General features: G+C 44.1%; 1 protein-coding gene across 1 annotated transcript in view; it reads right to left on the bottom strand.

Annotated features, from left to right (window-relative positions):
- Deptor (DEP domain containing MTOR interacting protein) overlaps positions 1–18586 on the bottom strand; it is a 157272-nt gene that overhangs the window by 61108 nt on the left and 77578 nt on the right. Inside the window, exon 4 of the mRNA XM_028871913.2 lies at positions 11957–12135. Within this exon, the coding sequence (XP_028727746.1) occupies positions 11957–12135 (179 nt within the window). The remainder of the gene's footprint in view (positions 1–11956; positions 12136–18586) is intronic.

Here is an 18586-nt window from a genome sequence, read left to right as displayed (position 1 = left end):
GTCAGTAATGAGAAGTCAATACTGAAGAAGGGAGAGAGGCGTGGGGCATACCATAATGCATACTTTGATAGCCACTGCACTGTGAGATCTGGTATGCTCTGTTAATAAACCTGAGACCCAGCACATGTGTCCCACTAGATACGACCACTGAAACCAGCCAAGTACTTCTATTACCTGAGAAAAATCAAGCTGGGTACCCCGCAGAAGACTGTACACTTCTTTCACACAGTCCCCCCCTTGGTATCCACAGAACAGAGTCCAAGACCCCCAGATACCAACATCCATGGCTATTCAAGCCTGTATATAAAACAGCCCCTTATTTGTATATAACCTCTACATAGACTCCTGTAAATTTCAACTCTCCTCTAGATCGCTTACAACACCGAATACAATGTAAATGTGATCCAGTTGCTACTGTATTGTCTTGGAAACAATGATAAGAAATTCAGTACAGGTTCGGTACAGATGCAATCTTATTTCCCAAGTGTTTTCCCACTATAGTTCGCCAAGACCCCAGATACAGAAACTGCAGATATTGGGGCCAATACACATCAACTGCACAAAGACGGGGTGCTTACATCTTAGGATATTCTCATGCTCTAATGCAAAGCACTGGGCAAACATACAAAACCAGACATGACGGCTCATGCCTGTAATCCCAGTGCTTAAAAGGCAGACACAGGAGGTCTGTTGTGAATCCAACGCCAGTCTTGGATGTGTAGTGAGTTCCTGGCTAGCCTGGGCCACCGTGTGAAGTCCTGTCTCAAAACGAACAAAGCGTTATGTGTGGATAAACAGAGGATCATAGCATGGGGTTAAAGAGTGACCTGCTCATGTCGGGAGGGCGTGGGGTAGGAGTGGGTAGGGACCTATGCTGACCAGCCAAACACGGTCTGAATCTGCAGAAACAAGCGACACTCACCCGGCAGACTGCAGCCAAGGATGGGGATACGGCGATAACATTTCACAAAAGGAAACCTTTCCATCACAATCGCGTTCTCATTTGAAAGACTACATCCAACTAGTGTCTCACCTTCCCTTTATGCTTTGGAAGATGTTATGGCTTGGTGCAGGGACAGGCCTGTGCTTCTTTAACTAAAATAAGCACTTACAATGTGTGCCAACATCTTTGCCTATGGCATTACCAAGCAACTTTGTCCCCTAGTTTTGCCATTGCAGGGGGCTTCTGACTATGTCCAGTTTTCTTCTTCTCTTGGATTCATTTATAATAAAGTAGAAAACAAAGCCATAGCATATAACAGCAGGAACATTATGCCCCTATACACCTTGTGTTATATTCTTTTTTTTTAAAGACAGGGTATTGTATATCTTTGGCCTCAAACTGATATGTAGTTGAGGGTGACCTAAACCTCTGATCTGTGGTGGTATTGTGTTCCCCAAAATAATGTACACCCTAATAAACTTATCTGGGGTCAGAGACAGAACAGCCACTAGTTACAAAGGCTAGAAAATGGTGGCACTCACACCTTTAATCCTAGCACTCCAGAGGGAGAAATTCCTCTGGATCTCTGTGAGTTCAAGGCCACATTGGAAACGGCCAGGCATGGTGACACGCCTTTAATCCCAGAAAGTGAGCCTTTAATCCCAGGGAGTGGTGGTAGAAAGCAGAAAGGTATATAAGGCATGAGGACCAGAAACTAGAAGCATTTAGCTGGTTAAGCTTTTAGGTTTTGAGCAGCACAGTTCAGCTGAGAGCCATTCGAATATGAGGACACAGAGGCTTCCAGTCTGAGGAAACAAGACCAGCTGAGAAGTTGGCCAGGTGAGGTTAGCTGTGGCTTGTTCTGTCTTTCTGATCTTCCAGTGTTCACCCCAATACCTGGCTCAGGTTTGATTTTATTAATAAGACCTTCTAAGATTCATGCTACACTGATCCTCCTGCCTCTACCTCTGGAAGGCTGGGATTAGACATGTACCACCATGTCTGATTCATATGGTATTGGGGATGGAACTCAGGCTTTGTACATTGCCTGACAAACACTCTACCAACTGAGCTACATCCCAGCCCAAATTCCTGGAACTTCTAAATAGAGAAAACAAACATTGTATTAGGTAGGCTATGGCTTCCTGGAAGGTTATTTTTGACCATAAAAAAACAAAAAGAAGGAAGAGGAGGAGGAAGAAGAAGAAAAATGATATGATAATTAAGGAAAAGTCCAATTTTAAAAGGAACAAATTATCCAAATAAACACTTTCTCAAAAGAAAAACTAATGCCGGCTCTGGTGATACCAACCTGGAATCCTAACTGCTGGGAGAACTAAGGCAGGAATACAGCAAGTTTAAGGCAGGGTAGGCTACACAGTGAGTTCAAAGCCAGCCTAGGCAAGAAGGGTTGGGGATGTAGTTCAATGATAGAGCATTTGCCTAGGATGCACAAGACCCAAGGTTCAATCCTTAGTGCTGTGAATAAAAGAAAAATAAAAATAGCTCATATACAAATGAAAAATGACTCCATATCATTAGCTACTACAAGATTATTATCTCAGCACAGTTATAATAATAAACAACTAACCAACACTGGCAAGGAAGTGAAGTAAAGGGAACCCTCCTAACTCCTGGTGGGGTGCAAACTAGTACAGCGTCTGTGGACTACAGTACAGAGGTTCCTCCTCAAAACCCTAAAAAACAGATCTACCATGATTCAGCTGCCCTGGGTAAAAAGGAAGTCAGCATATAAAAGAGATACTTTGACATCCATGGTTATGACGGACTATTCATAGTAGCTAATATATGGAATCAGTGTAAGTGCATATTTAAAGAGGAATGAGGAAAATATAGTGTATCTGTACAACAGTGTATTGTCCAGGCACAAAGAAAAATGAAGGGGGCTTGGGGAACAGCCCAGCAGGTAAAACTAGAGGATATAAGTAGCAGTGCCCTAAAGAGAAGGAAATGTGCTGGCTAGTTTTACATCAACCTAACACACCATAGAGTCATCTTAGAGGGAGCCTCAATTGAGAACATGTTTCCATTAAGATCAGGCTGTAGGCGAGCCTGTAGGGCATTTTTGTAATTGGTGACTGATATGGGAGGGCCTAGCTCACTGTGGGTAGTGCCACCCCTGGGCTGGTCTTGGGTGCTGTAAGAAAGCAGGCAAAGCAAGCCATGAGAAACAAGCCAGTAAGCACTCCTCCATGGTTTCTGCATCAGTTCCTGCCTCCAGGTTCCTGCCTTGAGTTCCTGCCCTGACTTCTTTTCATGATGAACTTGTGGAAGCATAAGCTGAACAAACCCCTTCCTCCCCAAGTTGCTTTTGGTGATGGCATTTATCACATCAACAGAAACCCTAAGACAGGGAAGGAGAACAAAACAAGGAGAGCTAACTTCCCAAAAAGCTTCTCTTTGACAATACTTTGGCTAGGTTGCTATGATCAAATCTCCCGTCCTGCCAAGCCTCATTTTAGCACAGAATTCTGCCACATCATTTTAGAAGAATCCTCCTACCCTTGATGTCTGACTAGCTTTAATATCTGACCAAGCTCCTCAGCCTTTGTAGTTGTGTGTGTTTGTGTTGGGAATTCAACCCGGGGTATAATGAGCTCATTGAACTATATACTATATCCTTAGCTTTTGTTCTCTATCTGACTGACTCTCTCTCTCTCTCTCTCTCTCTCTCACACACACACACACACACACACACACACACACACACACACACACAAACCCCCAGTGGCTGACAACTAAAAGAATTTCATGAGTGCAGTTATAGACCATGTTTACAGTCAAAACATGTCTTGACTTTCTTGGGACTCATGTATAATAAGAATTCCTTTGACCGTTTTTAACTTATATTTTTATTTTTCCAGCATATAAACCTATAAAAGAAACTGCAAAAACCACCTGAAAAACCTCATTTACTACAGAAAAACATTTTAGACAAAAATATGAATAACACATTTTTATTTAACCCTTAAAGCCTTGAAGCAGTGTAACTGCAAAAGCCACTAAAATCACATACAACGCTAGATTTTGTTTTTACACTTATTTACATTCACATGTGTGTGCTCACTTGCCACTCACTTGTCAGAGGACAACATGAGCAAGTCTAATTTCTCTTATTTCACCATGGGATCCTAGAACCAAACCCAGGTTGTCAAGGTTACTTATTTCCCTGGGCTATCTCCAGTATACAAGAGGCATATGTGTTATTAACCTTCTATTGACTCTTTTTTTTTTTTTTTTTTTTGAGATGGGGCCTTAGGCCATCCAGGCTAGCCTCAAGTCTATGTACAGTCAAGGAGGGCCTCAAACTTCTGCTCCCCTCCCCCCTACCACCCCATGTGCTTGGTTTATGTGCTGGTGAGTGACTTCATGCTGTGCACATACTGGGCAAGCGCTCTACCAACTGAGCCATATCCTGTTGGGGTCTACAGAGGTTTCCTAGTGAGATCTGAGCTTGCTTTACACAGCAGGGCTGCATAAGAGGATGGATTGACCGTGTGTGTGTGTGTGTGTGTGTGTGTGTGTGTGTGTGTATGGTTACCAGGTGTTTGGAAGGGTCTGCACTTCACTGTGCTACGTGGAGGTCTTATGCGACACTCCTTGGCATTTCTATAAGTAGCCCTTGAGAAGTGACTGAAGGGGCCAGTGGGTTTTGACCTGGGCCCTCCTGAGGCTATCCTGTGTTTCTGTCTGTCTCTCTCCTCTATATTTCTACCTCAATCTCTTATCCCTCACTCCTCAAGAGTCCCCTAGGGGAAAAAAAGCGGGAGCTGATCTCCCACAATACCCAAAGACAGTCCTTTTTTAAAGAACTCAAGAAGGGCAGAAAGAAAAAGATTTTTCTTTAACCCTCCTTCCCGCTTCCTTCTTTATATTTTTAATATTTATTTATTTTTGTCCAATTGTTTGCAAGCTTAGGCTGACCTCCATCAATGACCTTGAATACTGGAATGACGCCACCTCTCCCTATCTGAACATCTTTCTTGACTAAGCAAATGTCCCAGCTTCCATCTTCCCCCTAATTATCGCTACCCTAGGGCGGCTGAAAGGATTGTAAAGCTAATGTATGTCAAATTGCTCTTCTGCGTATTGCAAGGTTTAATATAATTACGGACTTCAAAGGAAAAGGCAGAAGGCTTTGTAAAGTGTTGATGTTGCTGAAGTGCCCTGGCCAAGGCGGAAAAGGAGGAAATGCTATGTGTGGACACGGCCACGGGAGCCTGATTATCCAGGGTCAGCTGCTGCAGCTGTGAGTGCCTTACCCTTGTGATTATCGGGTCCCCATCTCTCTCCACTTAGAGCTAAGATAACCAGTTGACAGCTAAGGCGGCTGGGGAAATATTTAGTATCAGGCGAGTGTACCCACCACACTTCAAAAGTTACACAAAACCCCAAGGTTGTTACTGTTTGAGAAAAGGTCGATTTTGTAGGCTAAAGCTTCTTCTTCTTCTTTTTTTTTAATAAGTTGCAGCATCTGCCAGCCATGTGAGCTGCTGTAATACAGTCAACACGGTTCAGATTTTATGAGCTAACGATTTTTTTTTCTTAGCCAAGTGGGGCTAACAATAAGCAGCTGGTCCTCCTCAGTGGGTAAGAGGGAGTTTCTAAAACTGCCCTGATTTGAACCTTGAATCTACGACTTATTAGTTCTCATCTTTAGCAGGTTATTTAACCATGTGAAAATGAGGCCGCTTGGACCAAAGAGATGGCACCGTGGATAAAGGTACTTTCATGCAAGCCTGATGACCTGAGTTCGATTCCCACAGCTGATGTAAAGATGGAAGGAGAACACTGGACTCCTCTGACTTCACACACACACACATACACACACACACACACACACACACACACACACACACACACACACACTAGCATACTCACACCCTACCCCTTCCCATAGTATCATACAAACAGACAATAATAAATAAATGAGAATGTAAACGTATTAGTTATTTTCCTGTTGCTGTGACAAAACCCTATGACCAAGGGAACTTATAGAAGTTTTTGTTTGTTTGTTTGTTTGTTTGTGGGGCGGGGCTTACAGCTCCAGAGGAATAAGAGTCCATGATGGCAGAATGGAGTCATGACAGACAACAGCAGTCAGGAGCAGGGAGCTGAGGGCTCACATCTTCAAATGCAAGCCAAAGCAGAAAGAGCAAACTGGAAGAGGGTGAAGCCTTAAGCTCTTAAATTCCACCCCTAGTGACATATTTCTCCCAGCAAGGCTACATGCACTGCCTAAAGCCCAAACAGTGCCACCAACTGGGGACCAGGTGTTCAAATACTGGACCTAGGGAGGACAAGCAAAATAAGAATGTAAAGGAGCAGATGTTACCATAGCGGCTCAAAGACAGTAGGAGCTCTATAAATGGTCACTATGATTTACAGGTGAGCAGATCACACACAAAAAGCTGGTCTTTGAGGCCACCAGAGCCGAACATTGTGCCGAGAGCTTTCCCTAAGTGCTGTGATTCAATTCTCACCATCAGGTGATATGGGACAGCTCAATCTAGCATCCCCAACAGCCGTGCCTGCTTACGGGGCTGTGCTCTGGCTAGCCTCTGGAAACTTGGCTTTTGGAAGGCTTCCTAAGTCACGGGCTGATAAGGCCACTCCACCCACTTGCAACACTAAGGTGCACTATATCCACAGGCAGTGTGATTTATGAGAGCACCTGCTTTCTTTCCAGGAGTCTGGAACGCTAGCAGTCATGGCTGGGGGAGCAGGCAGTACGCAGATAGGAATGACCCGCAGTAAAGCGCTTGGGTTTCAGAGTCTCAGCAGGGCTCCCCTGGACAGAGGCTTTGGATATGTGTTACTGCCCTGCACTGGAGGCAGAAGCCTGTGCCTTGAGACCATACAGGAAACCTGTGCCTCCCCTTCTCCAGATCACATGATCTCTTGCTGATCTTGCCATGTATTCTTGCACTATTGTCTATCTTCGCCATTATGTGATGACTCTTTCTAGTGTAGACAATGTCCATGTAGTGGTCAAAACCTCTCTGGCCAGGAGAACTCAAAAAGATAAAATTAGAAGCTAACTTCATACATTAATAAATCTGTAGATGGGAAAGTGAAATACGGTTACTCAGAAGACAGAGCTAGGCTCAAAATCCAGGCTGTATGTCCTCCACAATGGGGCACATTCTATTATGCCAGAGCCACACCAACTGCCCACATACTGGGCCCAGAGAAGTTCCCTCCTCCTCCTGTTTCAGAAGAGGGCATTCAGCCCTCTGGAACTGGAGTTATGTCAGGTTGTGAACCACCACGTGGGTACTGGGAACCGAACCCAGGTCCTCTGCCCAAGCAACAAGTACTCTAAACCACAGAGCCATTTCTTCAGCCCCTCTTCTTCATCTTCAATAAAGGTCTCATCTAGGTTAGGCTGGCCTCAAACTCACTACGTAATCAAGGATGGCCGTGATATTTTTGATCCTCCTGCTTCTATCTCCTAAATGTTGGAATTACAGACACGTGCCACCATGCCTAGTTTTTGTGGTGTTGACCATCAGTCTTAGGCTGTCAGTCACACTAGGCAAGCATTCTACCAACTGAGCTTCACCCACAACTCGTATGAGCTGCTTTCTTAGGCACAGTGCTTATAGTTGCTACAGCCTATCTGGGCAACCTTGGCAAAATATCTTAAAAGGCTTTGAACCTCATAAATTTTTACTGTTAAGTTTCTGTACTTATATCAATGTCATAGAACTACTACAGGAATTATGATGTATGTACACATGTGTTTTTGAGACCAAGTCTCACTCTGTAGGCCAAGCTAATCAGAAACCTACTATGTAGGTCTAATTGTCATCCAATCTACAACCTTCTTGCTTCAGCATTTCCTCCACCAGTACGGGTATTTCAGACATGTGCTAAGCCTCTATGGGTTTAATCAGAATATATACAATCATATGAGTGAAAGACATACATATATTACAATATATTACAAAATATTTAGCCCAGGTATATAGTAAACATAAGTGCATTAGAAAGTAATAAAGAGCTGGGCCTGGTGGTGCAGGCCTGCAATCACAGCCACTCGGGAGGCTGAGTCAAGGATTGCAAATTTGAGGCCTACCTGCACTATTAAGAGTTCAAGGTCAGCCAAGGTAACCTGGTAAGACCCTGTGTCAAAATGCAAAGTAGGGCTGAAAACTCAGGCGTGGTAGTGCATACCTACAATCCCAGCACCCAGGAGGCTGAAGTGGGAGGATACAAGTGAGTTTGAGGCCAGCCTAGGCTATAAGGGGAGTTTGGACCAGTGTGGCAAATAGATTAAGACTCTTCAAAGGGTATGTGCACAAGCTGCAGGTGCACACCGCAACACACACACACACACACACACACACACACACACACACACGACTGTGTCTATAACTTAGTGGTAGAGCATTTACCTCCTATGTGTGAGGACTTGAGTTAAAAAAAAAAGAACAAATGAACTAGAAATGTATGAACATATGTTCATCATATAGGCATTTGTAATTATGTATATATGCCTGCACAGACACAGGCATGTCCATAAATATGAATGCCAGCTAATTACTCATCTAACAAGCCTTGCCTTAATAAGAGCATCGCTTACCATTCATAGGCAAAGTTAAGTTCTTCCTGACAGGGCCTGATGCTCACACTGACTAGTTTCAACTGAGGGAACCACTTTCATTCAGTCAAAGCATAAGGGGTGACTTGCTTTAATGTTTAACCTGTGAAATTATTATTGGCTAGACATTTCAGAGTGTCTCTGAGGACAGTAACTATGGGGACACTGTTTTCCTACTTCTGAGTCAGTGATCTAGCAGTGTGAAATCTGTCAGGAAATGAGTTTGCTTTCCAGATTCTCCATACGAAATTCGTAGTCCTCCTACAGCTGGAGGGCCCTGCTCCCACACTTAGATTCTCTATTAATAATGCCTTGATTTTATCTGTGATGGCTCACCTGCATGGCATGGAGGTTACAGCATTATAAAACCACACTGTAATTGAGGTATAATTACTCATCTCTTGGAAATCACTTGGAAAAAACTCATGGCATCTGGTATCTTCTCTCCTGTACAGAATGAGTCAGTAGACTGTAGTGTAGAAAACTGGTTTTCTCATAGAACTTGGTATCATCTGGCTTTTTTTCCCTGGAGCAAAATGATGGTAGATTCAACCCAAAAACTGCCTTTGCTCACTAGGGAAAATGGCAGCCACACTAACCGACTCCAAGTTCACACTTACTAGCAGTAATACCCACTTGTCTACTTCTACCTGAGCGGCTTCCAACACAACTGTTTAACATATTGATATCTTTATTTCTTGAACCATAAAATGGAGATAATAAGAATAGCTGCCTTTTAGTCACCAATACTGTATTGTACTCTTACAGCTTTGTTAAGATGACAGACAGCATATCACATGCAGTAAAAATGTAAAAAATAGCTACCTTATTAGATTTAAGAGGTTCAACTAAATTCCTAAGAATACAATGATCAAGGGCTGGAGAGATGCCTCAGGTTCAACTCTCCCAGAACCCATCCCAAGTCTCAAAACCATCCAGTTCCAGAGGATGCAGTGTCCTCTTCTGGCCTCTGTGGGTACCAGGCATGCATGTGGTGGGTACCAGGCATGCATGTGGTGCATATACATATATGCAGGCAAAGAACTCACACACATAAAATATCCTCTACTGTTTATGGATTCTTATAGTTCCAGTATATGGTCTATAGTCACAGGACTATCAGCTGCATAAGGCCAGGGAACAGCCTGACACCATGCTTTATCTGCAACTCCCATCTTCATTGAACCTAATTCAGCCATGGACATATAAGGTCCTCAACAGCCAAGTGTGAGTTCAGCATGGTAGTAGTGGACATGACGGGATGCCCTGGAATACATTGGCAGCCAAAGGAGCCAACGCCTCCACACTGGTGGCTTTCCAAATACTTGACCCCAGCATACAGTAACAAATAATTTTTGGGTTGCAACACATGACCATATCTCACTATGTATGCCTCTCTGTAGGTACATATACTATGTGAACATCAGCATTTACATCTTTTGTATTATAAATAAGAGCTTTGCAAAATAAGACTTGTTTACTACATAACTGTGCCCTGTTCTTTTCTACTGTAGTTGGGCTTAGTACCTCTCACGTTATAATGTTGAACTTGATATGTAGCCAAGGATGACCTTGAACTCCTTATCTCCCAACCTCTACCTCTCAGTGCTGAGATTACAGACATATGCCATCATGCTCAGCCCCTTAGGTACATTCCAATCTCATGGTGATCTTGGTGAAATATAGATGAGGTTCAGCAGAATGTGGACAGGGCAAGAGTTTCTGCATTTCTATCATGTTCCCAGGTAAATACTGAAGGTCCACAGAGGGCACAATGAGGGGTAAAAAAACGAACATGTGCATGAATTATTTCTAATGCTGGAAATGGCTTTCGAAAACTATCTCCACGGGGAGATGGTTCAGTGGGTAAAGGTGCTTGTTGCCAATCCAGATAACCCGAGTGTGATTCCTGGGAACCAGGGTGGAAGGAGAGAACAGATTCTGGCAAGTTGTCCTCTGATATCCACACATGTGTAATGGTGGGCGTGCATTTCAAGACCCACTACAGAGATGCATTCTAGAGTTAGGAAAACATTGTTCATTATTTCTCAAGTTTCATACTCTTGGGACAGAAATTCTCAGCTTGGAAGGGAAGAGGGTTAGGGGAAGGAAGGAGTTCACAGCCTCTATATCACTGTTTCTTGGATTTGGGCTGAAACGACCACATGCTTCCGACTTTCTTCTCCTTGCCCCAAGTCCACACCTTGCACGGAAATGAACTGGGTGGGCTGTTACTAAGAGCAGGACCATTAGATGAGAGCTCTGTGTCTACTCTTGTTTATGTCTACATTCACCCAATGAGGTCATCGTCATAAGAGAAAGTAATTGGCTGAACCTGGTGGAGTTCAGCAACAGTGAGCCTTTGTGGAAATGAATCTTCCAGTCCTGGAGCCCTGCCTAACAGTGTGGCCACAGCTTCAGGTGAGACCCCAATAAGAACCACCCAGCCAAGCCTCACCCCAATTCCTGATCCACAGAAACTCTCATTTGGTATGCTGTTAAACTTTAAAGTTATTTGTTATGCAGTAAAGATAATAAAATTCTTCACCAGAGGTTATATTGCATCATTAAAATTTATCCCACAGGAAGAAAATGCTTGCAAAGCCCTTTTGTATTATCTCTTCACAGTGCAGTTTGTATCACAGTTCATTCTCCTGTCCCAAACACTGCTTCCCTAAGGTCATGGACAGTAGATCTGACAAACAAAACCATTTATTCTTTTTGTGAATTATTTTCATGCTTGTTTTTGAGAGAGGATTTTGTGTAGCTCGAGCTGGCTTTGAACTTGCTATGTAGTCAAGAATGACCTTGAACTTCCAATCTTCAAGGTGACTATATGACTGTGAGGGCCAGTTGTATATAGAACTGTGATGTGATATTATATCTAACCAGAGCTTTTGGAAGCTCTGTAAGAATCTGCCTTCCTGGGCTGAAGCGATGGCTCAGCCATTAAGAGCATTGTCTGTTCTTCCAGAGGACCCAGGTTCAACTATCTGCATCCAGACGGCAATTACAACCCCATCTGTACCTCCAGTCCTAGGTGATCTGACACCCTCTTCTGGCCTCTGTGGGCACCAGGCACTGATGTGGTACAGATGCACGTGTAGGCAAAACACCCACAGACATCAAATTAAAAAGACTTTGCCTTTCCTTTTTGGTGTCTGCTGAAACATCTGCAAAATAACATATCCCTTTAAAAAACCGATCTCACAGTGATCGGGCAAGGCAAGAAACAGATGTGAACTTGACTCTCAACATAGAGGGAAGTGACACTGTCCAGAGGCACAGCTGGCTTACAGACCCACGAATAAGTAAGTATATGTTATTACAAACCACAGGTTATGGGATCATTTGTCACTGCAGCAAGCGCTGACTGATACACTCACCATGCTGTATGATGCCATGTTCCATAAGCCGGTGGCACAGCTGCTCTCCCTCTTTCCTGGTTGTGGCCTCTCCTTCCTGAACCAACCAGTCTAGGAATTCAGAAGCCATGAAAGTTCTCTCATACTTCACCCCTTCCTCTTCCCTGGGCTGGAGGAGTGTGGTTTCCGGACTCATCAGTCTGGGAGGAAAAAAAAAAACAAGGAAAAGAAAAGCCAAAGTAAATAGAGGGAAAATAGCTCATCTGAAATCGGACAACATAGGCTTCCAGGAAGTATATCGGAGGCTTCCAGGAAGTATATCAGAGGCTTCTAGGAAGCACCACAGAAGAGCTGTCAGACAGACAGATGTAGCTGTCATATGCGGCTACGAACGTCAATTCCAAGAGACGATCTGTGTCAGGAAATGAACAAGATGCCTTTTCTCCTGGTATTTAAACAAAAACTGGGAACACAATCTGCACATCTACCATTCATTGGCTGCCTTCCAGTTAGCCACCTTGAAAAGTAGTGGCAGCGCTGGGGGTCTGGCTCAGCGGTATAGTGTTCACCATGCCCTGGGCTCGGTTCCTAGCACCCAGCCACGCTCACACCCCCAAGGGAATAAAGAAAGAAAGAAGGGAAGTGTACCAGGCTTTTTCTTTTGGGTCACCAACTGGCTCCCAAATCATGACACGGATACTTAATATTAGTTATTAGTCATAAATGCTCAGTATTTTATTTTTTCCAGACAGGGTTTCTCTGTGTAGCTTTGCGCTTTTCCTGGAACTTGCTTTGTAGACCAGGCTGGCCTCAAACTCACAGAGATCTGCCTGGCTCTGCCTCCGAGTGCTGGGATTATAGGCGTGCACCACTACTACCTGGCGAATGCTAGGTCTTATCTTAGCTCTTGTTTTAATCTGTTTCTCTTTAGCTACATTTTGCCTTGGGGCTTTTTACCTTTCTTTCATTCTGTGTGTCCTGCTTTCCTGCTTCCTCCATGTCTAGTTGGCTGTCTGGCTTCTGGCCCCAGACATCTCCCTCCCTTCCTCCCTCGTTCTCTCTTCTCCCCTGTTCCTAGATTTCTCCTCCTACTTATTCTCTCTTCCCACTAGCCCTGCTTATCCCTCTACTGCCTAGCTATTGGCCGTTTAGCTTTTTCTTAAACCAATCAGGTGCCTTAGGCAGGCAAGGTGAAACAGTAACACATCTTTACAAACAAATGCAGCATCAACAAAAGCAACACACCTTTATGAAACAAAACAAACGCAGCATAAAGAAATATAGCACACATATAAAGAAAGAATGCAGCGTGGGTAAGTCAGGGCTTCTACAATGCATCGGCCTATCTTTGTAACTTGGCTTATAACATCTCTCCAATTCCACACCCTAGACCACCATGTTAAAATAACTTCGGAGTGACTGCATGTGTCCCCACCCCCAATTTACTTGTCTCTAAAGTGATGGCACCTGGAGATGGGGACTTTGGGCAAAAATAGCTTTTGAGACTGAAGCTCTGATGACTCGATTAGAAGAGACATGACAGAGAGCCAGTGAGATGGCTCAGAAAGCAAAAGCACAGGCCATGTGCGGTGGTTTGAAAGAAAATGGCCCCCAAAAGGAGTGTCACTATTAGGAAGTGTGGCCTTGTTGGAAGCATGGCATTGTGGGGGCGGGCCGTGTGGTTTCTTTTAAGTTTCCCTCGGTGTGACAGTCAGCTGACTTCCTGTTACCTGCAAGATGTAGGACTCTCAGCTCCCGGCACCACATCTGCCTGCACGCTGCCATGTTCCCCAACCTGATGATAATGGACTGAACCTCTGAAACTGTAAGCCAGCCACCCAATTAAATGTTTTCCTTATAAGAGTTGCTGTGGTCATGGCATCTCTTCACAACAATAGAAACCCAAACTAAGACACCATGTAAGCCCAATGACCTTGCCTCCCAGAATTCATATAAAGGTGGAAAGAGAGAACTCCACGGGGTTGTCCTTTGACATCCACACATATTCGCTGTGACATCCATAGGCCCACACTCACATCCACACACCATCCACACACACCAACAAATAAATAATAAATAAATACTTTTAAAATTTTTAAAAAGAAGACACACAAGAAGATCTTGTTGTGGGATATTTTGTTCATACTCTGACACTCCCGAGACTGCCAATAAAGTTTACCTTGAGTTAGAGGGCGGAGCTAGCCACTTGCTGTCCAAAATTAGCCATAGAGGTTACAGAGGACCAAGGGCATATAGAGAGGCACAGGAACTAGGAGTGGGGGGTTAGAAAAGATTCTTGGCCCTTTTGGGTCAACGAAGGAGAGAGAGAGGAGGTTACTGGTCGCTTCTCCGATCGTTCAGGTTCTTACCCCGATATCTGACTCCTGAGTTTTTATTGATAAGGAGTAATTAGATAGACACTTCCTCTTGCTTCCTCCCTCTCTGCTGTCCCCAAGTGAGGAACCTGTGACTGGCCTCATGACAACGGATGAGGAAAAGTGACATTAGAACTGTAACAGGAGGCTTCTGAACAAATGTCTGCCTTTATACCTGAGGGTGCCGTCCAGAAATGACCATGGGAGAAGCAGGTGTAGGCTTCTAGGAGAAAGGTCCCAGGGAGAACCAGGGTACGAGGCAATAGCCAGGACCAACTCTCAGAAGCATGACGGAGGCCATCTTGGACCTGCCAGCACAACAGAAACCCTCTGTCTCACCCACCAGCAACCACACGAAGGAGCCCAAGAGAAACCAGCAGAGGGGCCCCCATGTGACCCATAGAACTGGAAGAAACAGGACATCACAGCTGTTTGAACTAATAGTCATTTTTTGATAACTGACCAATGAAACACACTGATATAAATGGAGAATGAAAAAAAAAATGTGTGACATACTGCACATCTCTGAACATGGAGAGAAAGATGAAATAGCATTGCCAAGACCTAGAAACAAAATTACATCGGAGAAACCCCTGCAGAGCCAGAGCTGGGAGCCTGTGTCGGTGATGAGACTCGAGCAGGAAGGGCAGAAGGACGCATGCACAGGACCAATAAGGACTGTCACCATTCCTCCACTTCTGTGGATGCTCATGATATTGTGAATGAAAAGAGAAGAAACACCGGTCTCCTAAGTTTTCCCATTTTATATGTTATTTCCTGTGAGAACTCTCAGGTCTATATACAGTCTGGACACTGTATCTCTTCTAGAACCACCCAGGAATCATCTGTTTACTTGAAAGTGAACATTTAGAGATCACAGGCCCCATCTAAGCTGTTTATAGGTGTTTCCTAATGTAACATGTTTACCCAAAAAAAAAAAATGCTGACGAATAAATTAAGCTCATTATTATGTATTCCTGGCTATACAGCATTAAAACGCGGCCCTCACAAAGCCAGGTGTGGGCCGGGCGGTGGTGGCGCACGCCTTTAATCCCAGCACTCGGGAGGCAGAGCCAGGCGGATCTCTGTGAGTTCGAGGCCAGCCTGGGCTACCAAGTGAGTTCCAGGAAAGGCGCAAAGCTACACAGAGAAACCCTGTCTCGAAAAACCAAATAAATAAATAAATAAACAAAGCCAGGTGTGGTGGCGCATGTCTTTTATCCCTAATGCTCAGGAGGCTAAGATGAAAGGCTCTCTCATCCGTGACCAGCCTGGGCAACGCAGTCAGACTCTACCTTAACATTTTCTCTTTAAATAAATAAATAAAAAGTAAAACCCTCTCCACAGGTTGATGAAGTGACGCGCTGGGTAAAGGCGCTTCCCCTCCTAGCCCGATGCTCTGCGTTCTATCCCATGGAAGGATTGAACCTGCTGCTGAAAGCTATCCTCTGAATATCATGTGTGCCACGGCATGCACACAAGGCTCTTAGCCTGCAGCTCCACTTCGGCTTCTTCCTGCATGGTCGCTTTCCTCTTAGGGTGCCAAGGGGACAAGTGCACGGGGTTACTCCACGCTGCTTCTGGTAACCAGAAATGCGATCTGCTCCGTCCTTTAGAACTCCCGCTAAGTAGCTGGTGGCCTCTGGACAAGTGGCTGGCGAGCTCCTCCTGCCCAGGCTTCAGGAAAGCGGCCAGCTGGCAGGCTCATCTCTTGCCATTTAAAACTCCCGGTGTCCTCAGCTCATCTCAACTCATTTCCCCTCACAATCCAGGAATGTCCCCATCTTGGTTCCTCTTCTTAAGACCAAGTCTTTCTCGGGATTGGATTTCAGTATTTAGATGAAGACTCCGTGTTAAAGAAGGAATTTGACTTACTATTTGGTCTGTTCTGGTATATAAAAAAAAATGGCTCCGCAGTTAAGAGCACTGGTTGCTCTTCCAGAGGACCCAGGCTCAATTCCCAGCACTTACATGGTGGTTTATGGCCATCTATAACACCAGCCTCAGGGGATTTGACATCCTCTTCTGGCCTCCATAAGCACCAGGCATTCACGTGGTACATAGACATACATGTAGGCAAAATATTCAAACATTGAAAATGATAATAATTATTTTAAAAGAAGGAAAAAATTACTCTCAAACTTGGTGGCTTGAAACAATCACCATTTAACTGTCTCTTAAGTATTCTAAGGGTTGGCCGGGATTTAATTTGGTAATCCCTCTGTGGCTCTAGGTAGGAGGCCACTCACATAATTGTGCGAAGGGGTGGCCAGAGCTGGATATTCAACCCTGCACTACATCTTGATACAGCCCCTGTCCTGGAAGGCAACCTGAGCTCCACACACGGAGACACAGGGCTCCAGGAAGCGGAAGCAGCTGCTGCCGGGATGCTGACTCCACCTCTTCCTTCTCCCTTAACTCTACTTCTAGCTTCATTCCACTGTAACTCATACATCATATAATGACTCACTTAGCTGGTACAATTCAATGGTTTTCACTATGTAGCCATCCATACAATCCATGTGAGAGCATTTTCATCCCCCAATTTAAAAACAAACAAACAAAACCCCACAGCTATTAACAGACTATGTAGCCCAGGTTGGCCCAGCTCTTTGCATCCCCCTGCCTCTGCCTCCCAAATGCTGTAAGTATAGGTATGCACCACCATGCCTGTTTGTCTGTTTTAATATTATGTGGTTTTTGTTCATCCCAGCTTTAGAAGAAATAGACTATACATACATGCAGCATAGCCTAGACTCTTTAGGTTTGTGTAAGTGTACCGTATAATGTTCACACAATGACAAACTGACCTAATAACAGATTTCTCTAATCATGTCATTAAGTGATGCATGAGTGTACAAGGGTTTTGTGTGTGTATGTTTCATTTTTTTCTTCATCATATACCCAGAAATGGAATTGCTCAGCCATATGGCAACTGTTCAGCCTTTTGAGAGACTGCCAGACTGCTTTCCAAATTTTCCACATTCTAGCCAGAAAATCATTATCATCTGTTCCATTTCATTATAATCATCCCATAGGTGTGAAGTTGTATCACATTGAGGTTTTGATTTGTATGACCCTGACAACTAATGACTTTGATCATTTTTCATGCATCTATTGTCCATTTTCCATATCTCCTTTGGGGGAAATAAATGGCTCATAGGTCGTCTGCCTATCGTGTCATTGATACAATCTCTTGTAGCCAAGGATGACCTTGAACTCCTAACCCTCCTGCCTCCACCACTCAAATGTTGAGGTTACACACCTGTGCCACTATACCTGGCTGGCCATGGCTCTTTATTGTTGAGTTCTATGAATTCTTTACATGGTCTGAAGGTGAGTGTCTTATGAGACATATAGTGTTTAAATATTTTTCTCCTATTGTGATTTATCAGTTCCCATCTTTTATAGCCCTGATCATAGCACAGGCTTTTAATTCCATCTATCTCTCTTACTTTGTTGATTTTGCCTTTGCCTTGCCCAAGCACAAGAGGTTTTTTTGGTTTTTTTCCCCCATTTCTTGTTCTCTTTTCTTATATTTAGTTCAATGACACAGTTTGACTCAATTACATAAGGTGTGAGGTAAGACGCCAATTTCATTCTCGCATGTGGCTATCCAGCTGTCTCTGCACCGGGGAGTATTTCCTCCCTGTTGCACATCTTGGCATTGCTGTCAAATGCCCATCAACCATGACAGCCTTACTGCCTAGGCTCGAAGGTCAGAGACTATCAGGGGGAGGCGACATACACGCCATCTCTTTAGAGGACCACAAACCTGCCGAGACGGGATGGTGGGGATGCTTGGGATGATCGTCAGGGAATAACTGCAGTTGGCCTATTTTAGTCCCCAAATGGTACTTGAAATAACTGTAGCTCCTCACAGTTCTGTGTTATCTCTATCCCCATCTATATGGCACTCTATTGCCATTTGCATTATCTCTATTTACTTATGCACACGGTACTTTTTTCAAAGTATGAGATCTAAGATCAGAGAAGTACTTGGTTATGTGACTAATTCTCCACCTGGAAAGTGGGAAGAGTAATGGTGTCTAGAGTCAGAGAAATGGCTCCACTAACACGGGTACTTACTAGGCAAGCCGGATGCCGAGTTTGATTCCTGGGACCCATGTGGGAAAAGTGAAAACTGACTCCCACCGACTGTCCTCTCATCTCCACATGTACCCCATGGCACATGTGCACACACCACACAGTAAAATGTAAGGATCGAAATACATAAAATAAAGATAAAATATAATAATTAAAAAATAGTAATTGT

This window comes from Peromyscus leucopus, chromosome 20 (assembly GCF_004664715.2).
Source record: "Peromyscus leucopus breed LL Stock chromosome 20, UCI_PerLeu_2.1, whole genome shotgun sequence".
NCBI classification, from domain to species: Eukaryota; Metazoa; Chordata; class Mammalia; order Rodentia; family Cricetidae; genus Peromyscus; species Peromyscus leucopus.
Note: the sequence above shows the minus strand (reverse complement) of the source record. Positions and strands in the feature narration are given on the sequence as shown.